General features: G+C 38.7%; 1 protein-coding gene across 1 annotated transcript in view; it reads right to left on the bottom strand.

The window, feature by feature from the left end:
- The window catches only part of obsl1a (obscurin like cytoskeletal adaptor 1a), a 44,852-nt gene extending 25,527 nt beyond the window's left edge, over window positions 1-19,325 (bottom strand). Inside the window, exons 1-10 of the mRNA XM_079883279.1 lie at window positions 18,926-19,325; window positions 14,853-16,037; window positions 11,209-11,478; window positions 10,652-10,912; window positions 10,095-10,400; window positions 6,806-7,072; window positions 5,916-6,191; window positions 4,422-4,697; window positions 3,974-4,246; window positions 3,362-3,637 (exon numbers count right to left, since the gene is read on the bottom strand). Of these exons, the coding sequence (XP_079739405.1) occupies window positions 3,362-3,637; window positions 3,974-4,246; window positions 4,422-4,697; window positions 5,916-6,191; window positions 6,806-7,072; window positions 10,095-10,400; window positions 10,652-10,912; window positions 11,209-11,478; window positions 14,853-15,954 (3,307 nt within the window). The 5' untranslated portion in view covers window positions 15,955-16,037; window positions 18,926-19,325. The remainder of the gene's footprint in view (window positions 1-3,361; window positions 3,638-3,973; window positions 4,247-4,421; window positions 4,698-5,915; window positions 6,192-6,805; window positions 7,073-10,094; window positions 10,401-10,651; window positions 10,913-11,208; window positions 11,479-14,852; window positions 16,038-18,925) is intronic.
- Window positions 19,326-27,273: the final 7,948 nt, after the last annotated feature.

Raw genomic sequence — 27,273 nt, 5'->3', positions numbered from 1 at the left:
TGTCCGAAGACACAGGCGTGGAGTCGGCCATCTTGTCCGAAGACACAGGCGTGGAGTCGGCCATCTTGTCCGAAGACACAGGCGTGGAGTCGGTCATCATGTCCAAAGACACAGGCATGGAGTCGGCCATCTTGTCCAAAGACACAGGCGTGGATTCGGCCATCTTGTCCGAAGACACAGGCGTGGAGTCGGCCATCTTGTCCGAAGACACAGGCGTGGGTTCGGCCATCTTGTCCGAAGACACAGGCGTAGAAAGAGGAAGAGGAACAGATTCAGGATCAGTATCAGGATCAGTTTCAGGCTCAGGAACAGATTCAGTCTCGGCGGGACACGACTCCTGACGGGTGGACGTGACGTGAAGCTCAGTCTCTGGATCGGCTGACGTGACGTGAAGCTCAGTCTCTGGATCGGCAGAAGTGACGTGAAGCTCAGTCTCTGGATCGGCAGAAGTGACGTGAAGCTCAGTCTCTGGATCGGCAGAAGTGACGTGAAGCTCAGTCTCTGGATCGGCAGAAGTGACGTGAAGCTCAGTCTCTGGATCGGCAGAAGTGACGTGAAGCTCAGTCTCTGGATCGGCAGAAGTGACGTGAAGCTCAGTCTCTGGATCGGCAGAAGTGACGTGAAGCTCAGTCTCTGGATCGGCACACTCTGAGCTTGACGGGACCAGTGGCGGCGAGGGCTTTGAGCTGGGTAGGACCAGCGGCGAAGAGGACTCTGAGCTGGGCAGGACCAGCGGCGAAGAGGGCTCTGAGCTGGACAGGACCAGCGATGAAGAGGGCTCTGAGCTGGACAGGACCAGCGGCGAAGAGGGCTCTGTGCTGGACGGGACCAGCGGTGAAGGCTCTAGCTTGGCGGGCATGTCGCTTGCTGTCTCAGGTGCGGCGGGCATGACGCTCTCAGTCTCAGGGGCGGCGGGCATGACGCATACTGCCTCGGCTTCGGCAGATCTGGCGTGAAGTGCGGGCTCGGCTGGATTGGCGTGAAGTGCAGGCTCGGCTGGACTGACGTGAAGTGCAGGCTCGGCTGGACTGGCGTGAAGTGCAGGCTCGGCTGGACTGGCGTGAAGTGCAGGCTCGGCTGGACTGGCGTGAAGTGCAGGCTCGGCTGGACTGGCGTGAAGTGCAGGCTCGGCTGGACTGGCGTGAAGTGCAGGCTCGGCTGGACTGGCGTGAAGTGCAGGCTCGGCTGGACTGGCGTGAAGTGCAGGCTCGGCTGGACTGGCGTGAAGAGGCTCAGGCTCAGCAGACGTGACGGGCACGGTCTCTGGAAACGCCCCCTCATCCACAGGGCCCACAGAAAAGGATGAGCCGCTTATCCTCAGGGCGAATTCAATATATTGACATAAAGTCCATTGAGGGGTGTTGTCTGGCATGAGATAATTTAACATGTCCTCAAGCCCATATCGGAAACTATCCTTTAAGACGGCATCGTCCAAATCTACCCCATGGCAGAGCTCACAAAATTCTCCAACATATTCTTCTATAGATCGGTTACCTTGGCGGAGGCGGAAGAGACTGATTAGTAGGTCCATGGTGGGTCTCGGTTCTTTCTCGGCTGCTGGATCTGAAGTGGCGAAGTCTTCTGTCACGTACTGCTCAGAGACACGAAGTAGGAGATCCAAATGCAGCTTTATTTTGTGGGGCAATCCAGAGGCGTAATCCAACATACAGGCTAGGGTCATACACAGGAAAGCAGTCCAAAACAAAGAAACAAACAAACAAACAAAACAGGCAGGGACCAGAGGCAAGAGAGTAATCCAGGGACCAGAGGCAAGAGAGTAATCCAGGAAACAGGGCAAGATATCCAAAAACAAGAAACAAGACAACCAGGGAAACGCTCAGAATGGCAGTGTAACACTTAACAGTACAACAAGACTTCGCGGTGAATGAATGAATGAACATGGTATAAATAGACAGACTAACAGGATGAGACACAGGTGAATGCAATCAGTGAATGAGGTACAGGTGAATGTGATCAGTGATGAGTCCGGGCAGTGAGTTATGGGAAATGTAGTTTGTGAGTGAAACATGATAGTCTGGTGTGGAGTGCCCTCTAGAGGCTTTCAAGGGCACTCCTGCTGGTTATCATTGAATAACCGTTGAATGCTTGAATCTGATTGGTTGACGAACGTTCTAATAATATAATATAAGGTGTGCATTATTTTCAGGGAAACGCACAGCTAAAGTAGTTCCAGGCAGGTCTTGACCGCATTACAGTTCCATATCACTTCGCGTAGTTAACTGAAATAACGGAAAATAGGATACAATTCATAACAAGAAAAAACTTTTAGCCCCATGCGCTTTATCTGCAATTTTCAATGTCTAGCTTCACAATCAATGGAAACATGCAGATTAATTTTAATAAATAAAGTATATTCCTATCTATAATCAATAGAAAATTAAACTGAATATAGGCTAAATAAATGGATAGTCCTGCAGCACGGATTTTATTGCAGATAATATAACAAATAAATAATTATTGATAGGCCTTACTTGTTAAAAGGCTTTTTTTTTCTCATTTATTTGGCTATAATCAATGTCAACTTGCTATCTGGGTAGTCTACTGTCATCTGTCAATAATAGAAAAAAAAAAAAAAGAATGAACGAATTAATTAAAACGAATTGAATTAATAAATAAATAATAATATTGACACCCATGCTTTTCTGTCTCATTATTGCAACATCTCTCTCTTATAACTGCATAAAGCCGAGCCGAGGACACACTTTAAGGCCGGTTATGAATGTAATTTGATGACTGATCATGCCCAAACGCGTGTTCAGCGCGTTCAGTCTGTGTTCAAAGTCTGTGTTTAAAATATGCTGCGATGAAAACAGTCAGAGAATGTGTCAGCTAGTCGTGTGTCCAGCATTAGTCTGCTATCAGTGGCTCAAACCTCCGTTACTAACTCTAAAATGACGTTTTGGAATTAGCAACGGAGGCATTGGATTAGATGCGTAAGAAATTAGTCCTACATACAAGAGCGTTTTAATGACAAAAACTTTACAAACGTCTCGAAATACATAATCTGAACAATGTTTCGAGGTGTGGTAACTGTAGTATAAGCGGAATAATTTACTTCAGGCCGTTGAATTATTAGAAAAATAATGCACACCCGAGGTGGTAATGTGCATTATTTTTCTAATAATTCAAGCCTGAATTAAAATAATAAAAAAGCCTGATAATAAAGCCTAATAAAGCCTGTCGTCAATTATTCCTTACATATATATATATATATATATATATATATATATACATATACATACACATACATACATACATACATACATACATACATAAACTCATAAGGCCTAGAGTAGAATATTATGAACAATTTCAAAAGTTAGGTAAGAGACAAAATTACCTTCTATTTTCACCCAAAATGTGACAGAGTCATCTGCAGTCTCGCACACGTATTCCGCAGAATCATCTATTGTGGCACAGGGAATTACCAGCCTGTGGTAAATTCCTTCATCCTCCAGTTTCAAGTTGTCATTCTCATCCACCTCCATGCCATCACAGAACCAGCAGACTTTTGCGTTTGCATTTGATATTTCACAGCTCAGGACCAGCCTCTCAGAGCTCAGTATACACACCTCTACCTCTGACTCACTGGGAGACACAATGCGGACTGGAGCCTCTGCGTTTAAGAAAGGTAACAGTGTGTAATAGTTGACAAAACATGAATACATGCTGCTGAATATTTTTTTTTTTTTTTTTTTTTTTTTACTACAATGAGGAATAGGTAATTACAGCACTATATAAATGAATATAACTCATATTTTTTTTGGATAATAACTGAATGAATTACTATATTGGTTACTATTTAATAAACAGCCATTCTAATTGCTTTCTTGATGATTGTTAAATAATTATTCATAATTAAATTAATAATTAAATAAATCTAGAAATGAGGCATAACACAGAGAGAAAGAAGAGGAAGAAAATCTCTTGAAACCTATGCTCTGATACTTACCCGTAAGAATGAGCTGAAAGAAAATCGAGTCACCTCCTGTGTCACATACATACTCTCCTGAATCCCGTTTGGAAGCACAGAGAATGGTTACCCTCCTGTACGGGCCTTCAGCACTGATTCGGATATTCTCACATTCCTGGAGTTTTAGGCCATCTTTAAACCAGTGAGCTTCTCCATTAGATCGAGAGAGCTCACAGTTCAGGACTATCTCCTCAGAGACATAACGCTCCAAATGGATGTCATCTTTTGGGTCCACAATTGTAACCGGAGGTTCTAAATGTAAGTCAGTCATCATCATTAGATTAGTTTATTTTTTGCCATTTAGAGTACTATGCTTCACCTTAGATTGTAAGATATTGATATATTAACATACTAATAACATACCTTAGATGCAATATGATTTTAATGCAAAACTAATAGTTAAAGAGCACCACTCTGTCAACTTTACCTTTAATGTTGACAGAAAACGACATTGATTGTTCGCCTGCTTGGCAAGTATACATCCCAGCGTCTACCAGCTCTGCTGAACGGATTATAAGTCTTTCCATGGTGCCTTCAGACTGGATGGTGATGTTTTCTGACTGGATAATTACAACTCCATCTTTAAACCAGCAGGCTGGTGCATCTGGTCGAGAAAGTTCACATGTCAGGACCACAGGGTCCAGTTCCATAGCGCTTTTCTGCCTCTCATCCTGCATAATTTCTTTAAATGACACAGGGGGGGCTGATGGAAAAAAAGAGCATTTTAATTATTTAAATTAACAATAAAATACAATACACATTGTTTCTATAGCAACACTATCAATGACTTAATGAATCTGCAGCGGTCAGGTGGTACAGCGGTCATGTGGTCAGAGCTCTCTGAAAATCCCCAGTTTACAAGTTTGTTAATATTTTCTTATTTCGTAGGCTCCACTTTTGACTATCCTTGTGTAAGACTGCCCATGTGTAACTTCTTTCCGTTATGTTTTGTGCACATCATGGACACACCTAGACAAAACAAGGACTAGGCCTTGGACACACTTATACAATCGCATGCAAACGGGAACTCAAGACACGCACATACATTTAAACATCTGATCTCTCTTACTTATTATTATTTACTCATTACTTATATACTCAAAGCACTTTACATAGAAGGGGGGGAATCTCCTCAATCACCACCAATGTGCAGCATCCACCTGGATGATGCGACGGCAGCCATATTGCGCCAGAACGCTCACCACACACCAGCTTATTGGTGGAGAGGAGACAGAGTGATGAAGCAAATCAGTATGTATGGGGATGATCAGGAGGACAGGGGCTAATGGGCAAATTTGGCCAGGATCCCGGGGTTAAACCCCTACTCTTTTTTTCCGAAGGACATCCTGGGATTTTTAATGACCACAGAGAGTCATACATGAGATCTATTGTATTGAGATTGAGATCTATTGATATATTGGAAGGAGAAAAGACAAACATTGAATAATGAATAATCAGGAAGGGTTTTTAGTAACAATTGCTGTTAATTTTGCAGAAAGTCACACACAGAAAATTTAAAAGGGATGTTTGTGTATACATTCAATAATTCAAATGATGATCAAATTATGTGGAAGAGCACTATATAACCAGACATATATCTAGATGCACAGTATAATCAAGTGCCCTAAGCCAGATTGCATTTAGCACTGATTTTAAGAGTTTATACCATTGTCTGATTTGCATATTTCCATCAGTGAATCTAGCACTAAACAATTTAGATAGCATGTGTAATAAACAGCAAAAATTATAATAAAGTGTGAACAATGCTGTCTAGGTGAATTCCTTCTTGTTATGTTTAATGTTACAATAGTCCAGCAGACAATTCAAATGTCCTAAATTACTGTTGTTCCAGGAATGTGACCACTGCCATTGTCAAAAAAGAAAACAAATATTGTGTGCTTGAGTATAGTAATGTTTTCACCTTCAACATTCACATTAAATGTGAGCATGTCATTGTTTGATTGGCAAGTGTACACTCCAGAATGAGAGTACTCTGCTGATTGAATAACGATCCTCCTCATGTTTCCATCTGATTGGATATTCAGACCCTCCTCTACATGTAGAGCCTGTCCATCTTTGAACCATTGAACAGTGGCTGTGGGGTGGGACACCTCGCAGTACAGAACAATGGGATTTCCCACCTCAGTGCTCTTCTTGGTGTCCATCTCTGACAATGGTAAGAATTTCACCTCAGGTACTGCAAAATACAACATTAAGTATTTTCTGTGAGAAAGTGAGTCTGTCAATGTCATAAATCTTAAAAAGAATGCACTTAAGTATATTGGCTAGAAAGATGAGTGCCTCTATCTGAGCAATTTACAAACTTAAAATTGGCTTGAAATGAAAATGAGAGTTTAGAGTTTTTTTCTAAATTCATATTGCTCTTATTGGGAAGGATTCCTTGATTGACTGATTGATCTAAATTTGATAAATTGATTTTCCTGTGAAATGTCAGATTTCCTTGATGCATGCCAGACTTCTCCAATCATTTTGTCTCCGTGATTCCCGCCCCTTTATTATAATCGACTGCAGCCTTGCATTCACATCTGCCTCTATCCAATCCCCTTGGACGAACCAAGTCCCGCCAATTTTTTTTTCTTTTCTGATAAACCGTTTCATACTGTACATCACAATATGAAGAAAAGATCTGTCACTATTTCTGTTTCACTATAACTTTAATTGTAACAAACTTAAGAACTTCATGATGGGTATGATGTCTGTTAACATCTGAATACTCATATTAAGTAATTTATGGTGGCTGAAACCTAAAAAAAAAAAAAAAAAAATCACGATCCCCATGTAAGACCTGACCTTTAATTTGTAGGGCAGCTGAATCTCGTACGCCAGTTGCAATAAAGGTGATTTCAGCTCCATCATACACATTTGGCACATGGTGGATTCGTAGGATGTGTTGGTTCTTTGACTGAGTCATGGAGAACCGTCCACTATCCTGCAGCTGCTGGCTATTCAGGAACCATGTGCCAATCAAGTTAGCAGAGAGCTCAATGGAGAACACAGCATCCTCCCCCTCAGTCACCACAGCATTCTTCATGGGGGTTTTGATCTTTGGACCTGGGACTGCAGACAATAAAATATAAAAAGTTATTTCACGTTATCTTAACACTTTAATCCACATTATCATATCTATTATAACATAAAAACAATATACTACTACTACTACTACTAATAATAATAATAATAATAATTTCTGAAATGTTGTTATGTTTTTATTAAGACATTGCTGCCCTTCTGAGACATCACAGCTTTCAAGAAACAGCAGAAGACATATCTTCTGCAAGCGCTAAACAACTCCAAAACCATAAGCAAAGACGATTTATTATGACTCCTATTTATTTAAAAATAATTATTATTATTTTGTCATTCTGTACTATGAATATTGTGGGCTCTTATGACCAACTGTTTGTTCCTCGCTTGTATGTCACTTTGGATAAAAGTGTCTGCTAAATAAATACATGTAAATTAAGTAAACTCCACCGACCCGGTACCGGGATCGAAAATCTTTGTTATGATGTTCGTACGTTCTTTTAATAAACTTCCTTATATGGTATTAGACAATTCATGGTATCATTTTAAAGCTTAGAATCTAAGCTTTACAAAGAATACCATCAGTTTCGTTTTCATGATACATGTCGAATGAAATATTAGCTTAAATATGCATTGGTCCCAGGCAAAAAATTCCGCTTTATGATTGCGAAGAAATATTTCTACAAATATTTATTTTTTATATATTTCACAAAACAGTCAAGTCATATATCACAAGAAAGCTCTCATTCTAAGGAATTTGACGATGTAGATTATTACATTGTGAGACAATCATAGACCGAAATATCTTCAAAAGAATCGCGCAGTGAAATAAAATCAAACAGAGATGACAGATAAAAGTATCACATTCCTGCTCCGATGGCGGCTTCAGTCAGCCACAAACAGCCACATAATCTATATCACCTTTTAGCTTAGGATGCAATCTTTCAAATGAGACCATTTTCACGTTTCTGTGAGCTTTCCTTGGTAAGAAAAACCTTTTCGAATGAACTGAGAGAAGACGCGCTCTGAGCGCAGGACACTGGATCTCCATGCCATCTGTACAGGCGCGAGCCTTACTCACAAAGCTACTGCTAAGGCAAGCCTTTAGTATATATATCTAACCGGAACTAATCTCGCGTCGCATATCTGTGACGGACTTATTACAAAAGACGCGAGTTCAACAGAGTCGGATCGGATGCGCTTCCTTGATCACTTCCGGGTAAGCGCGAGCTCTCTTTTGAGTAAGATAGCCGCGAGTTTGCGTGTGTTATTATAGTTTATGAACTGTTTTGATTTTTAAAATTGCATCTAGAAAGATAAAAGCATCAATGGCATTGATAAAAGCGATCTTTGGAAGTGCAACTGGTTTCTAAATGGACGATTTGGAGTTGGAGAATGCGCACTCTACAGACTCTCCAGAGCTTTTGGGTACGTATGGTACATGGTTTTTCAGCATTTACAATGTTTATATAAATATTTTAATTAAAATATTGTTAGTTTGAAATGTGAAAGCACAGCAACCAATCTGATAAACTATTATTTGAAAATAAATGTCAAACGTTTTGGATATGGAAAATATTATTGCGCAATAGTTTACAACTTTGCATAAGTGGAATAAAATGGTCATTTCAGTAAATCTACATTTTGATATTGTGAAATGGATATTATTACAGTGCAGAAACTATGTATAAATAGTGTTTTTCTTTGTTTCATGTTCTGTTGAAGATTGGCACAGTGGGCACAGTTGGCACAGTTGGCATCAGATCTCCAGGAGGCTGGCCGGTGATGTTGAGGTGATGCACAACACAGGTGACAAATCTGATGCCAATATAATGAATTATATAAATCTGGAGGATGAGGATCCTGTTCTAGATTGTAATAGACCACAGATTTTAGGCAAATAATTTGTAAAATGATAAGTCTTGTATCTTCTGAAAGAATAAAATGATAAAAATCATAAAGCGCCTATTTTTTTCTTTCTGTTTATTATATCACAGACACCATATACTATAATATTTATAACATTCAGCAGTGTTTTATATAATTTCAAAGTGTTTTCTGTAAAATGACACTGGAATATTGCATATATTCCACTGTATATGGGTATGAGCAGAGTTTAGATTTGGGTAGGTGGATATTACATAAAAAAAAGGTAATATTCCTCCCTTCAGATTAATATGCACATCTTTTTCATTTTTTAGTGTAGAGAAAAAAATCTTTTTTCCAGTGTTTGCTGGCATCTAGAGGAAACAGCCATAAGTGTCTGCATGTTGCTAGACCCCACAGGGCCTGAGTTACACACTTTCAAAAATGAATTTAAAATTAAAAAATCAAAAAGCGCCTATATTTTTTTGGCTTTATTACAGCTCAGACAACATATACTTAAATGTTTATCACTTTTAGCACTGTTTTATGAATCTGCAAAGGGTTTCCTGTAAAATGACACCAAAATTGTCTATTTTGGAAAAAATATGTGGAAATGGGAGGCTTTTCAATTTCGGTAGGAAAATCCAGGCGGAAATCCCCAAAAATGGTCGAGGAGTGTAAGCGGTTAAAATTAAATCATTGACAGTTAATGTGTCAGGAGTAACATACTTTTATGGTTTTAAATGAAGTCTCCAGTGTTATTTGACTAATTAATTGATTAACTCTAATTCCATTTACTAACTTCTTAAAAACAGCAGAGACTTTGATTCTGTGCCAAATAGAGAAGTAATTTACTTTTTTATTGTTAATTAAAAAAAAGCTGTATTATTTAGTAGTACTTTACTTTTTATTGTTAATTAAAATAATAAGCTGTATTATTTATTTATGCAGGTTTTAGGGGAATAGAATAATCTGCATTTTCTTTTTTTTCGCAGCAAATTTTATTCCTGCATTTCTTGTTTTATTCCTGCATCAGTTTTGTGTTTCCATAAGGGTCTATTTGGTAAGTAGTATTATTCTACCTTACTACAATAAGTACCTTATTCATTTAGGTTTCTTAGTAGTTTGTAATGCAACTAATTCGTGACAGATTGGAATTACAGAAAGTTTGTGAAATTTTCATTCTTACCCAGATGTACTACTTTTGGGAACTCCACATGTCCACTTCTGCCATATTTATTAACACAGGAGATACGGAAACGGTAATCACCCTCACATGGCACACTGTCACCCAGGATTTCAGCAGATGTGCCTGTCTCTGTTGTCAGGCATCGCTGCCATTCCTGAGAGCCTACTTCTTGTCGTTCTAGCACATACACTGACTTAGTGGAGTTTTGCAAGTTGGGCGATGGTGACCAGGAAAGGACAGCACCATTTAAACTGTCAGTGTTCATTTGGACACTCACAGGGCAGATGGGTGGGCAGTGTCGAGCAGCTGAATGAAAATAAAGATATCACATTCTAAATATCAAGCCCACACTGTATATATATATATATATATATATATATATATATATATATATATATATATATATATATATATATATATATATATATATATATATATATATATATATATTCAAAAAGATCTAGTAGAAATAGATACATTTTTATTATGCAATAATATAAAGCTTTTGAATTGTGCAACTTCTTGTGCATCACAAAGCCATGTGTGTGTTTTCTCACTTTTGACCCTGAGTTTGGAACTTGTTGTTGATCTGCCTGCCATAAAGGTGACCGTGCCAGAGTCTTGATATGACGTATTGACAAAGACCAGGATGTGAGTTTTGCCAAAAGACTTGATAATGGTTTGATGTGTTTCTCGCAACTGCAGTCCGTCTTTAAACCAGCAGATCTCCATCTCATCTTGTTCCACCTCCACAAAGAATACTGCATTCTCTCCTTCCATCACTTCTAATCTCCGTGGAAGTTTCTTTACAATTGTACCTACCAGAAAAATAAGTAAATGAAATTAGCCAGATCTTTCTATCTCATATTTACTGCATATCAAACTGCAATGTTCATGAGACATACGTAAAATTATTTGTAATGATAATTTTTCATTTTATTTTAAAAGAAATTTAAATGAATTGCTGCTGGACATGCAACACTAAATATTGTTATCGGTTTTTATTGTTGCTTTTGTCTATTTTGAAAATTGCTGGTGTTAAACTTGATTAACTGAATGCATTAACATTTTCACTATGAAAGCCCTAATACGGCTTTATCTTTATGTACTGTACCTTTAACTGCCAATTCTGCAATAGTCTTTCCACCATCAGGCATCTCACACAGATAAACTCCATCATCATCTGCCCCAACATTTTGTATGGTTAGTCTTCTCCGCGTGCCCTTCTGTTCCATGTAATACTTATTTCCTGGCTGCAGCCTTTGATCCTCCAGGTACCATGCAGTGGAAATGCACTCTTCTGGAACCTCACATTCCAGAACAGCAACATCCCTCTCCTTGACCTCTGCATCTTGCAGAGCTCGCTTAAATCGAACTGCAGGTCCTATTAATGTGAGAGATATACCATAAAAAAGGCTTTCATTTTTTAAATTTGTCCAGTGACTAAAACATATCACACTTCAGATGCTACAGACATTCAGCTTGCACTGTGAAACAACATAAATTGTTCCTAACACAACATATACTTATCTATAAATGGTAAATGGTAATTGGGATGTGGCAGGCCAAGAACAGTGGTTAAAACAAAGTTGTGGTCATGCACTCACAAATAGAGACCATAATCCTGCAGGCTTACTTGCACCAAACAAAATGTAAGCTATGCCCCATTGCATTGTTAATAATAGTGATGCTGTCACTCAGGAATGCACTGAGCCCTGCGGCTTTTCTCACCTTTCATCACACATTGACTACTGGACAATGTTATTGAATACATTAATCAGTGCTTTATTACTGACTTTATTACTAAATATAGTTACCCACAAAAGTCAGACAGACACTGTTATATCATGCTGATAGTGAAAAAGAAATTTGTTCACATTACAACCAAAGTTTTATTAAGTAATAAAAATATAAACACACACACACGCACACACACACACACACACACACACACACACACACACAAATGGTCAAAACTGGGTATATCTGCCTTAATAATATGCCATAGGCAGATTATGTCAGATGCTATTTGCACTGTAGAATGTTATATGTACACTTTTTAAACAACATTTTTGCACTAAGTAGCAGTGTTGGGTAAGTTACTCTAAAAAGGTAAGTAATTAGCTACTAATTACATCTTCAACAGTATAATTACTATATTACTAATTACTTTCTAAATCCCATATCAATCTCCATAAACAGTATTTATTGCAATTACATCAGAAGTAACTGTAATTAAATTACAGAAAAATTAAGAGTAATCACTTACTTTACTTTTTCAAGGGAAAAGTAATTAAATTACAGTAATTAGATTACTTAGTAATTAACACTGCTAAGTAGTTAGATGCTATTTGCTAAGTAAACATTTGTTAGATGTTATAGTGGCAGATGCTATTTGCACCTTAGTGTATAGTATATTATTAAACAGTGTGCAATAAAACATATTCAGTGTTTGTGATATTTATTAAAAAAAAAAAAAAATTAAAAAAAAATACATAAATTCTCTGGGGAGGGCTTTAGGAATAGGTAGAAGTAATCTGTGTTGCCAGGTCTGCGCAACAAAACTAGTTCAATGGCCATTCAAAAATAGCCCAATGAGCTGTACCAACACGTTCTCACTCCCAACTCATCACATATTGACGCTTGGTTAGGACCCTTTGGCGTGACTTTTTGAATGAGAAACCTTTGGCGTCATACACAGACGCATTGGGCATGGAAATGTTATCATCATGATGAAATTATATATTGGGTTATAATTTTGCCATTATGTACGGTGGCCCAGCAGTGCACAACACAACGAAATTTAAATAGCAAATATAAGTTCACAACACAACGAAATGAATCCTGAACACAACGGAAATGAGCCACAACACAACAGAAAATGTACAACACAAGGAAATGAGCCACAACACAACGGAAAATGTACAACACAGTGAAATAAAGCCGCAACACAACGAAAATGCTCCCGACCACTAGAGGGCTCTCGGAGCGTTTTCCATGCCACTGAGTCTAAAAAATTTAACAACACCACTATTAGTTTTAACAGTATGTAGCTAACCATTGTATATCGACATTTATTAATTCAAATCACTTACGTGCATTATAGCTGCATATTTATACTCTAGAATGCTTTGACGCGTTACCAGCGCATGATCCCTAAGGGAATGTCCGCCAATTCTTTCAAGTTGTTAAAACGTATAATTTGTATTAATTAAAATTACTTTTAACATTCAAAAACAGACATGTTCCAAATCCAAAGCTTGATTGTATTGGTAGTAGACTGACTTACTACAGCTGATTTTTTCTGTTGTGTTGTGGCTTATTTCCGTTGTGTTGTACATTTTCCGTTGTGTTGTGGATTCATTTCGTTGTGTTGTGGATTCATTTCGTTGTGTTGTGAACTTATGTTTGCTTTTTAAATTTTGTTGTGTTGTGCACTACTGGACCACCGTAATTATGACATGTTGGAGTGTGATTCTCAATTTAATCAGTCAGCATAATTTTATTTACATTTATTTTATTTTTTATTTACGCTATTTAGACACGTTTGAACACATAACCCAACCCCACCCCTACCCATTTGTGAATTATATGATAAAACACAGGATATAACAGGCAGATACGACTACAGGCAGAAGTTATTCGAAAAGTACAAACATTCCAAGTGTTCCGAGGCCAAGCAATTGATTTGTGTGAAGAAAAGACGCGCCTACGTGTCTGGAGCGGTTGAATGAGGGATCTACGTATACATACCTATGTGTAAAATGGCATTGGCTCTCGTGTGTCTCGTGACCGATAGCGTCATGCTAAAGAGTACGGTGTATCTTTTGAATGAAACATGACTGCCTGCGTTTGGAGCGGTGGGATCATTTCAGCGATTAAAATATTAAGATCCATTCTGTTCTTCACATAAAGATATCGTATGGTTTCAGATTTGGAGTGCAACATGAGTCAATACTTTTATTCTGTTTTTGGTCAGTTTTTGCAATCAATACTTGTGAGGTGAGTAGGTTTAGGGTAGGAGTGGGGTTAGTGGCTCCAAAATATAAAAGTAGCCTAAACATATTTATAAAATCATGTCTACTTTTACAAATGCTAGGAATTATGCATCTTGATCTGACACATAAGGGAAACATTGACAAAACAAGACAAAACTGTTGAAAGCAATGGAGTACCCTGCGCTCCAAGGGCTCCTGTCTAAGCGTCAATATGTGACGAGTTGGGTGTGAGAATGTGACAGCGCGTTGCGGTCGATGTGCCAGCCTGTCCAATCAATGTGAAGACACCACATTCAATTTCAATTTCTGGCCAATTAAATACCAGTTAAATACTTTATACTCACTATTAAATACCCATCAAACACTTGTTAATGTTTCACAGCTAATATGTGATAAGAAAAGGGAGAAGAATGAGTTCAGAAAGGGACAGATTCGAACTGGGTCGGTCGCATCAAAAGCTAACGCCACACGCCTTACTCTCTACACCACTGCTCCTGTTATCAGACTGTTTTATTTTGTAATTTTGGTGGTCGGGAGTCTACAGCAACATATTAACTCATAATGAGAGCTAATGGTGATATGACAGTAGCTACCAAAAATTTTTAGTTGTAAGATCCTTTAAGCAGGAAGTTTTGATTATGGCGTATTTTGTTACATTGCTTTGTTTCACAAAAAATGACAAATGGTCATAAAACTTGTTTTAGCTTTGTTAGTTAAGTACAATTTATATAACAATTAGCATAATTGGAATTTGAGTTACCTTTAACAGACAGTTGCACTGCACTCAGTGTGTTTCCCAGTGCATTTGAAGCAGCACATATGTAGAGTCCCGTATCCTGCTGCTTACAGTACAGTACTTTTAGGGTGTAATATCCCTCTCTATCCTCAAAAATGAGATGTCTTCGACTTGGCACAATATTCTCTCCATTTTTCTTCCATACAATCTCTGGTTTAGGCTTTCCTGTGACATAGCAACGGAATTTGGCATGTTTGCCTTCTGTGACAGTGAACTTCTTAGCTTTCGACACATTCAGGTGAGGCTCTTTTGAGTGTTTGGCCCTTGAAAGCTGTGGTGAGTAATGACCATTGGTGTAGCCATTTGTCATGCTTCCCTCTCTTTGTTCTGGAATGGCCTCTACCAAGAGGACTGCCCCAGCCATCGCTTCTCCATGCTTGTTGACTGCTTTGCACATGTAGACACCTCCATCTGGGGCTCTTGTTCTGAAAATCTTCAATTGGAACCAGCCACCATCTTGCTGGCCCACATGGTAGTGGGCACTCTCATAGATCTCATTCAACTGTTTACCATCTTTCTCCCAAACCACCTGAGGCAAAGGCTCACCTGTCAGTTTGCAGGAGAAGGCAGCATCTTCTCCTCGGTCTACTCTTAGAGAAAGAGGTTTGATAAGAAAACGAGGCTTGTGGTCTTGAAATGGGTCTGCTTTCTGTACCACCCCATCCTGTTGTTGTATCATCATTTTGATTTCTTGTTCTGGTGGAATCACTTTTACTTCATTTTGTTGTGGTGGTGGAGGTGGCTGTGTTTGCTGGAGCTCTTGAGGCTCTTCTTCCACTTTAAGGGTAGCAGCTGCATATGTTTCCCCGATATTGTTCGTGGCTCGGCAAATATACTGCCCAGAATCTTCCATTGTCACCCCAGAAATGTAAAGGGTGTACACCTTGCCATCTTGGGTAATACGGTAACGACCCCCAGGAAGAATAGGCTCATTTTTCCGCTCCCAGATCACATCTGGTTGGGGTTCTCCACCAATCTGACATTTAAGCACAGCATCTGTTCCACGTTTCACCAGAACTGGGCGCGGGTAACCAAGAACACGTGGAGCACCTCCAGAAATATCCATATCTTTTACTTCTTGGTAATCACTTATTCTGTGTTATTATTGGAATTAAGAATGGCACAAATTTCTGTGGCACATACCCAGCTCTGAAAAACAAAAAGTTCAACACTGATCATTATTTTTCAATCTAACATTTGTAACATTATTGTCATGAGTTATGAGTTTAATCTGGGAACTTGTGGCTCAGTAAATCACACTAAAGGCATTTTCAGATTTTTATAATGTCAATGTGCTGAAAAGTTCTTCCTTTGCGTTTTTTGTGTACAGCTGACAACATTGTCAAAGCGATCCATGTTCATGCAGATCCACAAAAACTACTAAAAACGCTATATTATGCATGCCAGGCCAGTAGCTGGCGATGCCAATTTGTAAAGATACAGGACGCACATATAGACTGAACACGTAATATGCATGCACATGCATAAACATTTTCACAAATTCATGTTTTTGTAATTTACACTGCAATGATAACAGTATAGTTTTCTAAAAATGTGCATTTTTAGGCCTCCAAAACGCTAAATTAAATAATGGTCCAGATCACTAGTAGTTCCTGCAGAGTGACTAGGTAACACCTGAGTAATTAGGGATGCATTTTATGACCATGTTCAGAGTAAAAAATACAATATTCATGTCTCAGACACATGAGAATGTTGTGTTCAGTAATCAACTGGCCAGTATTTATGATTTGTCATAGTTAGCCAATAGTTGCAGCCCGTTCTCATCCCAAGGCGTCATATACTGACGCTTTTGACATTTCGTCTACATCGAACGCACATGGCACCCTTTAGCGTCAATATGAGACGCAGATAGATATGGGCCAGAAGGCGCCTCCTAGCGGTCTAACCCTAACCCTACCCCAGACCTAAACCTACCCATAACCGAACAAAGCTCTGTGCGTGTCATATTGACGCTAAAGGGTGCCATGTGCGTTCGATGTAGACGAAATGTCAAAAGCGTCAGTATATGACGCCCTAGGATGAGAATGCGTTGATAGTTCTTAATGTGGTTGATTTCATTCAGTAATTATTGATTACCAAACTATTGCAGTCCTAAATTTGTTATTACTTATGGATTAGTTAACCTTGTTTCTATATTAGTTAATAGTAGTAGCTGAATTGTTAATGTAGCACTACGTATTTGGACTGCATTACTTCCTGCATTAAAGAAGGACCGTTATTCTAAAGTGTTACCCTTTCCTTTATAACTGTAGTACAATTTAGGTATGTTTTCTGTGCTGCAGTGCAGTGGTGATTATTTATATGCAGTGTAAGTGCAGTTTTCAGTACTGCTGTTATTGCGTCCAAATTAACTCACTTCTATTGCAGTTGAAATACTGCAGTTATTTTTTTTGTAAGGGTACAATACTATGTTCGTTGTGAACTTTATATGGGATAGTGAAACATTCCTTGCATAAAGGAAGTCCTCTTACAGCAGTCAAGATAACTCTAGTGTCCATTCCTTGCTTAAGACCAGACAGCTGGTGCTGTATATCAAGAGGAAGCTTTTAAATATAGTCTGTCCAAAAAAAGACGCAGGAGAGTTGGCCATGTGCAACATAAGACAAAGCGTGTTCAGATTAATTACTTTGACAAACACTCATAGCATCAGAATTCCTCACTTTTCTATATCAGGGACTATACATCAAAATACCATTGCTGTTAGCAAACATCCTAATCCATCTAATATTACATACAAATTGCATTTCACATTATGGCTGCTTTTCAGTGGTTTCTATCCAAATCAGTAGAGAATCTTTTCTACTGTTTAAAGGGCATTTACACATGATGTGTTTTAAATGTTGGTCAATTTACATATGCATAGATGTTTTTGTTTGTTCCTCGGCACCTCATACTTTTTAATGTCTTGCCCCATAATATCCTGTGCCAAGCAAAGTGTAGTTCAATTTAGAAGAAATCTTGTAACCTGTGTTCAGTTCATTACCAATTCAGGTATTGGGCCATGATGATTTGTCAGTCTAAATCCATAATGACTGCCATATCAGTCAAAGCAGCATAGAAGATTACTGATTACTGATTCTGCTGCTTAAAGATAAGTATTAATTGGGTCATGCAAATAATAATTGGGTCATGCTTGGTCAGTTTTCCAGGAGCATCCAGTCAAGTAATATGAACCATGTCCAAATAATATGGCTCTTTATTTGTCAGATGAATAGTACACACTTGTGCCAAAATAATGTTAATGTAATTAATATACATGACTAAAGACTTAACTCACAGTAGATTTTGTAAATTACAGCAAACAGGCTGTAAATAAAAATGTGAGGTAGCTTGTGTGTATAATACATGAGAATTAACTTAGAATAATGTTAATTATTTAAACATGAATAAATACCATATAATATTTACTCATTAGTTAACATACATTCAGATTTTTATCATGACCATGAAAGTTTGATAAATATTTAAATGTGGACCTATTAATCTGCTAAGCATTATATGATGTTTCTTCAGGATGACTAATGAAAGTTATTATAAATGTTACCACATACTTTTGTTTATCATATGTTCATAGTCAGGGCCCCAGTCAATTAGTGTTGCCTGTCAAGGTTATCTGAAAGATATTGGATTAGAATTTTATCTGAATATGTCTCATATATCAAATAGCCTATATCGGATGCTTATGCATTCTCTAATTACTTTGTAGTTTGTAGTAATTCTCAGTTCCAAGTGCCTGCTTGTGTACATGTATGTTGTTCTTTGATTCATGAATAGTACAAGAGAATGTTGTATAGGATATTACTAAAAGTATGATACAGGTTACAAATTAATTTGTTTTAACAGTAATTTTATGTAGGATAAAAATGAACAGTCCCATACTTAAAATATTTTAGTAACATACATTTTTAAAACATAAATGTGATTCAGTTTACTTAGTCATTATTTTTACGACATTGCTTTTAATTGGAAAAGAAGAAAACACCATTGTAAAAAAAGTAAACATCATGTAAACTTACGTGTCAACAGAAGTATTAAATTAACATTTAGGACCAGCCAAAACACTAATCTTCGGGACCTCTTCTTCAGACAAAGAGGATTTTGACCCTGATGTCAGCTTTTCTTCTAAGAAATTACCTTTGACCTCTTTTTTTTATATGATTTTGTAAAAAATCATTTAATTAACAGTTGCAGGAGGTCATGGAAAATATTCCACACGACAGGAGCTTCGAGCTTCTTAATATTGATGTTAATCCACTCGGGTTGAGCTCCAATTCTTTCTTCTGGCGTGGTTTGTTGCTTGAGCCTGATCAGTCTGTGTGTACTTCTCATATATGCCTTTCAGTATGACTAAGCTCATCTCTTTTTCACTACCACCAAACAATGTATGTGTCACACAGTACTGGAGCCTGTGTCATTGGCAGCTCAGAGCCAATAAATGCTTTCACAGCTGCCACATCATACTAAAAATAGCACAGCTATCATCATTAGGGGAGCAGTGGGCTGCAAAGGTTAAATTTAGACTACAAAATCACTTGACCTCTTCCACTAAGGCTCTTTTGGCAGGGTCTGATTCTATTTGAAAAACTTCCTTCCTTATCTAACATATACAAAATTCAAAGTCACTCAATGAAGTCATTTTGCAAAGCTGCAGATGTAAAAGACAAACCTCACATTTTAGCTTTAATTAAAAAGTAGAAATATATTTTGATCATTTAACAGAATATCAAAACAAGAGGCATTTGTTTTAAAGAAATATAGCACAAAAAAACATTTCAGTCAGACAATTTAACAAAATGAAGTTGGTTAAGTTTTAAAATGTGAAGCTATACATACGTTTAACACTAGAACTACCGGAATTCTATAACTACTATAATGGCCATTGCAGTCATTCTGACCGCTCATACATTGTTTGCATATAATTTCAATAAACTATATCAAATCTAAGAATAAATGGATCTGTAATGTTAGGATAGGTAGTAATACACATCAGAACACTACATTTTAATTCTAATGTAGGCCTATGTGAAAATGTATTAGTTAATTGACAACCACAGAACAGCTAATTGTAATTACAGATACAAAGTCGAAAGAGATCAATTTTCTATTATTTTCTTTGTAAAATGAAAACAAATGTATTCATCCTTGGATATTTTGAATGCAATAACTTACAAACACATTGCCAATATGCATTTCAATGCATAGGTAAAACCTTTATGGGCACATATGAAACACATATGCCCCAAACTGGCCAAAACAGTCATTCTGACCGTCACGGGAAAATAATATGAGAATATAATAAACTGTGAGAAAACGAACTGATTTAGTAACCAATATTTGTTTTAGTGAGCAAAAATATCATGCTGTAAAATTACAATGAAAATTGTATGCATACGGTCATACGGTCGTATGCAAATGTATACGGTCAGTATGACTGTTATGGCCATTCAAGGTTGAAATACTCAAAGCTCTTTTGTGTCTTGTAATTTTAATAAAATAACAATGATAGAATAAAATATAGACACATTTAGGAAAAGTCAGTGTCCTATAGTTACATGGGTTTTATTTCAACAAAGTTATTACATTGCAAAATTTTAAAACAGTCAAAATGACTGCCTTGGTAGTTCTAGTGTTAAAACAGGTAATCTGCAAGTATTATGGCAACAATGTTAACTGGTGACTTCATACATCCATGAAAAAACGATCTTGACGCTGTTACGGTACACAGGGAAAAAAAGAGACGAGGATCTATATTTAATACCTGCTTCGGATGAGACAATGGTCCAATTTGCTAATTTGGTTGCTAATTTGGTTGATTATCTGAACGTGCTCCTCCCGAACTTTCTTAATACAATATAATTTAATTAAACCGTTTTTATGCAAATTCTGTCACCCCCCAATATCATCATGACATGGCCTATAGTCAGGAAAGAAGACCCAAAAGCGGGAATATGTATCAAACCAAACTATTTTTTATGGGGTGGCCTGTCTAATTGTGACTCACGGCCTAATGGTGTCCTGGACCGGCATTAGCCTAATTAATTTGTAACTAAAACTATTAAAAGCATTTAAGTTAACTAAAATAAAGCTGAAATTAGGCTAAATAAATCGGGCCAGTCCCCTAATTACTAGGTATTTACCTGGTAAATATATGGTAAGTTATAGTTGGTTATTGGTAATTACCACAGGTAACAAGTATGTAAATGCAGAGAAACTACAAACTAAATACTAATTAAGTGTGCTTGCTGAAAGCAGCACACTTACTGTTCTTCTTAAGTTTTCTTCTTCTTCTTCTTCTTATTATTATTATTCCCGGGAGAAAAATTTTGGCCAGCTCCTGCGCCTAGGCCCTTTGAGACAGAGACACCGTTCCAACTTTAAAACGTACGGTCAGTACCGGTGTAAGTTGCTCGCGAAGATGACATCACGAGTCCATGTCGTTTGTTCGCCACACTGGATTGAACAGAAAGCGAAACTAAATTTTCACAGGTCACAAATTTAGTCCGAACTTCACGAAACTGAACGTACATGATCCTTGGACCAAGCCTCACAAAAGTTACTAGAAGGATTTTTGATTTTCGGAAGCGTTTGCCCGTCACAGCCAAACGAAATCAGCGGCGTAGTCGCCAAACAGGAAGTCGTCCATATCTCAGGAACTCTGTCACGTATCGAAACCAAACTTTATACATGAACTCGGGACTCCAATGTGAGGAAGCACAAGATCTGAATTTAATTTTTTTTATTTTTATTTCAGGCTAATAGACAAACCCATTTACCTATGTCTATGCAAGAGTTTCACCTTTAATGTTAATGCATTTACACAGTAGGTGGCACTGTTGTATTACATTTCACAGAGCTGCCAAGTCAGTGTATATACTGCATTCATTTTTACTAGGTTTGTCTTAATAAATGCAGGCATGAATTTCGTTTTTTGCATTGGTCTAATTTAATCATCATCTGTATTTATTAATATATACAGATTTGTATGCATGAATTGTGCATTTCCAGTTCTCAAAGCAGTTAATAACAAAAAAAAAAAACTTTATACAAAATACATCATGCTCTTCTTCGCTAACCGAACAAACAATTCATTGTCTGTGGCTGTGTTTGTGCGCACGGGAAATATGCTGCGCATAACAATAGAAAACAAGGAGAAACGCGCAGTCACATGCTCAAACAATCAACAGGTGCGTTCCATTTGACCATAAGTGGACTGCGAAGTGGACTTCACAGGGTTTTCCGCCATCTTAAGTTCTAATCCGAAGGGAGAGAACATGTTCAGTTCGAAGGGCACTGCACACGGCATAGGGAATAAGGGAACATCGATACATCACTTCACAGGAAGTGGAGAGCGATGATCACCCAACTGTCATTTCGCGCACCACGTCATCACCAGTCAGAACGGTCATAACTAACGATGGAGGAGTTTACGTATGTGTGTAAGTATTCATACATTTCGCCATTGTTATTCACCTTATTTTCCATGACAACAAGGGCGGCGCCATTACGCTCATTTTGTCATCTTACTTCCGGCTGAGCGGGACTTCAACTTCCGGCTGAAAGGACCGACGCAAGTTTCTAGCATAATTCTATAGTTGTAACGGTAAAATATGTAAAGTATTATATGCTCAATTAGGGGCTGACATAACAATTGGATTAAGAGGATAGAACAATTTAACCAACGGTGTTACGAACACAATGTAGGCTAAAGCGATCGGAATGTTGTGGTGTGCTTTGCGATTTACACGAGGAGCACCTGAGGCAATGGCGGAAGGCGCTAAACTTGAAGTGCTCACCCAAGAGCTGTGTGTTCGTACCATGTGTGTTATGTGTGTTCTGTGTGTTCGTACCATTTTATGGACGGAGAGCAGACTGACGAACGAACACCCTTTTACCCCGAGTAAAGGCTCGGCTCCGATGTTCTGGTAAAGAAGTCCCGCCGGGTGCTGAACAGGTTGTCAGATTCAGGTAAGCTACCTAACTGTTGTTACCTAACTTACCTATCTATGTGCTTGTTAGCCTAACGTTAGATGAAGTCCGTTCTATGAATACATTTAAGATTAGTAACGAGCCGTTCACAAAATACAACGAATCTTGCATGATTACCATTGGCCACCTATATGTCATATTTCTTATATTTCGTTTACTTTGTGATATGGACCTAAGGGTCTGAAATAAAGAATGAATGAATATTCACGATAGTACACTATATTATGGTACATTACAGTCTTACAATAGCTCACATTATTCCTGTAAGGAGGCCAGCTAGCTTCATCTCTCATTCAGATATTGATATTGACCTACGTAGAGTTAGGAGATTGTGTGTATACTGTCTCGTTTTTAACGCTCTCTTTTTCACACTGTTCTAAGTATGAGTGCCATCATAAATTAATTAATTCTCATGATCTATTTTAAGTACTAATGTAAAAATGTTTATGGTTATATTACTTCCATATAACATCGATGAGCGTCAGTGTTGCAGTGGACAACTGTGAGGATGATCACAGCCACACGCCCCAGACCTGTGATGCAGAAACACAATGGGAGGATCCATCTGTCTCTGACCACAACTACGCTTCAAAATCTCAACTCAACCTGAAGCCACCTACATCTGAAATGGGAACACAATGCGTTGAGCCAGTGCCATAGTACATAACTCTGCTGAGAAACAACCACCTTTGTCAGCTCTACACAGGGTCGACATTGATGCATTCCACTCAGTTGCTGAGCACCTTACCAGTTCACACACCACCAGCTTTCAGCTACACACTTGGTATCAGCTCCTGATGACTCTGATGAAGCTGCGTCTTAAAGGGTTAGTTCACCCAAAAATGAAAATTCTGTCAGTAATTACTCACCCTCATGTTGTTCCAACCCCGTAAGACCTTCGTTCATCTTTGGAACACAAATTAAGATATTTTTGATTAAACTGAGAGCTGTCTCACTCCTCCATTTTTTTTTTCTCAATTTGTGTTCCGAAGATGAACGAAGGTCTTACGGGGTTGGAACAACATGAGGGTGAGTAATTACTGACAGAATTTTCATTTTTGGGTAAACTAACCCTTTAATTTATTGCAGGGTGATCTTGCTGAAAGGTTTGGTGCTTCTCAGTCCACTGTAAGCAAGGTGATTTCGTGTTTGCGTGACATCATGGAGGAGAAGTGTTTCAGAGAGCAGTTTCCAAACACAACATGTAGAGCACAATATATCAAAATATCGCAAATGTATATATCGCAATATGCATAATTTTTTTTTTTGCTTTTGTAACCCTCCTACACAATTCCATTTTTTTTCAAGGAGTTATCATGTGCATGGGGAATGAATTGGTGAGAGGGTTACTAGAATTTAAAATCGGGATGTAGGCTATTCACAGCAACTAAAACTTCGGGCATGCGACTCTGGCTAGAGTGTAGAGAGGCCTGGTTATCTTATATATAGCTATACTGTGTTTGTTTTTTTTTTTTTCACTGTGAGCATAAAACGCCCATGCACCTATACTTAGCCACTATAACACTTATTTGCAAAAATGAGACTAAAATCACACCAATCACATTTCAATCGCACACACTTAAATATCAGACCACAACAATTGAATGTTATACTCAAAATGTATTTATATTGTTTTTTTTCAGAACTAGGTGAGTTAACCTTCTAAAATGTCCTCATGTTCCAAATGAAATGACAATGAACATTACCCCGGGGTTTTTCCTACTTTTATGTCTCAATTTTGTGGTACCACAACGTTGGCGCACTTGTTGGAGCTCAGTTGAAATCTTTCCAAATAATATTGTCTGTACTCACGATTCCTCGGTAACGGAAAGATTATAGTGACCGTCTATCCAAACCGTTCCGTCCAATGGTGAGATACGCAATGAGGAAACCCGTCCTGAAGCTCCGTCCGTCCATGTGCAAACGCGACACCTCCGGCCTGCAGCGCGAATCCTGAGCACATCTATTGCAGCAACATGGGTGGCAGCATCTGACGCACATCAGAAACTCGGTGGCAAAGTGGATTTCTGGCTATGTAGTAGCAGTTCTCACATGGCTATTAGCAGTTCGCACATGGCTATGGCGTTAGTTTCACTTCAGTAGAATCTCTGTGACCCATTTAACCAGCTCCAAAACAAAGCTCACTCTCCCGTTTTAACAGGGTTACACATTGACAAAAACCAAGAAAAATCCCCCCCCCCCGGCTCTTAACTTCGATGACCAGTAATATATCAATCATACCGAACTTAGAACTAACTTTTGCTCGTAGCTATCTCTCTGGTTCTTTTCCTCATCACTCTTGTTTTCAGTCTCTCTCAATTTTTTTTAGTTCCGCCCCCTCAACAACCCGATAGGTTGCCTAACTGCTCTCTGGATGGCACTGATTGGATAACAAACAAAACTGACACCTGGCCACCCAATACAAAATAAAATGACAGAGGGTTCAAAGGTTACTCACAACAGAGGATATTTTAACACCTCCACTTTATAACTGCATTAACACGTATTAATACAAAAATGTATTGCACACCAGGGACAATTGAACTGGCCCATATTTCAGGATATATTGTATTTCTGTTAACAGAACACAAAATAAACAATATATAAATTTAGCAGGGTGCTACATTCTCCCCCCACAAAAAAAAAAAGGTCATGCCCTCATGACATGTCTAACACCGTAAATCACATTCAAGAAAATAAATACATTTTCTTGAAAGATTGTGTTAGGAAGATTATTACCATTCCCCTTAACCTATCCACTTGTAAAAATAACTTTTATATCTCTTATTAGGAGATAGGGCTAAAGAATCCTTCTTGTCATTAATCTCAACTACGGTAGCACTATGTGTACCAACTGCCACTGACGTTGGGGTCCCTAGAAAGTCATAAGTTAGTCTGGTTGGAGCTTTCTTTAGTCTCTGAGGTCGAGTTGTCTTGTCAGGGATTTCTGTTATACCATTTAGTCTCTCAGCTATTTCGTCTGACGTCTGTATTTCAGAGTCTCTTTCTCGTTTCACAATTTCTGCAGTCACATTTTGTACCAAATGGTCATCCTCCTCCACTGCGGCAGGTTCTTCAGCTGTCTCATCCATTTCTGAGTTACTTGTCAAAACAGCCAGATCCAAATCCAGATTAAAAGGCTCACAGTGATCAATGTTTTGAGGTTCTGGTCCTAGTAACTCTCGTGGTACATAATAGTCATGCCATACACCCATTTCATCATCTTCGGAGTCAGATGCTGCCTCAATCCTATCCTCCGGTTCAGGCGCTGGTAAGCAAGGAGTATCATAGTTCCCCGTTCTCTTTGCTTTGAGCCGTCTACTGGCTCTCCTTCTTTGTTTTGGAAACTCCTTGTTCATCTCAGGCCGCAGCTGCACTTCCTGTCCGATCGGCAGAATGTGATTGCGGTGCAGTATCTTTTCAGAGCCATGTCCACTCTCTGGCTTCAGTTTGAACACGGGCAAACCAGGCAGTTGACTCTCCACAATGTAAGGAGTATCTTTCCACCGATCAGCAAGCTTGTGCTTCCCTTGTAAACCAAGGTTTCGGATCAAGACCCTGTCCCCAGAATCTAATGGACAGAAACGAACTCTCTGATCATAGTGTTGCTTGTTCCCATCATTTTTCTTCTCTGCCATCCTCCCAGCCAACTGATAGGCAGCTTGAAGCTCACGTTTCATGTTTTTGACATACCTCAAGTAGGATTTTGTGGAGGTGCCATCACTTGAGACCCCGAATGTCACGTCTACTGGCAGCCTGGCTTCTCGTCCAAACAATAGAAAATATGGAGAATAGCCTGTTGACTCATTCACTGTGCAATTGTACGCATGTACAAGATGGCTGAGGTGTTTACTCCATTTACTTTGGTCTTGCATCTCCAAGGTTCCAAGCATGTCGAGAAGAGTTCTGTTAAAGCGCTCAGGCTGTGGATCACCCTGAGGGTGGTAGGGAGTGGTCCTGGATTTCTTTATGCCAAGCATGCTCAACAGTTCATGGATAAGGCGACTCTCGAAATCCCTGCCCTGATCTGAGTGCACCCTTCTTGGCAAACCATAGTGGACAAAGTACTGTTCCCACAGAACCCTAGCGACAGTCGTTGCCTTTTGATCTTTAGTTGCAAAAGCTTGAGCATATCTTGTGTAATGATCTGTAACTACAAGCACATTGCAGATATTTCTGGAGTCAGGCTCAATCGTCAGAAAATCCATACAGACGAGATCCATCGGTCCATCACTGTTAAGATGTGACAACTCAGCAACTCTTTTAGGCAGCGTCTTCCTCTGAATACACCTAGGACAGCTCTTGCAGTACCGTTCAACCTGAACTTTCATGCGAGGCCAGTAAAACCTCTCTCGTATCAGGCCGTATGTCTTGTCAA

The sequence above is a fragment of the Squalius cephalus genome (assembly GCF_949319135.1).
Source record: "Squalius cephalus genome assembly, chromosome: 10".
Lineage (NCBI taxonomy): Eukaryota > Metazoa > Chordata > Actinopteri > Cypriniformes > Leuciscidae > Squalius > Squalius cephalus.
Note: the sequence above shows the minus strand (reverse complement) of the source record. Positions and strands in the feature narration are given on the sequence as shown.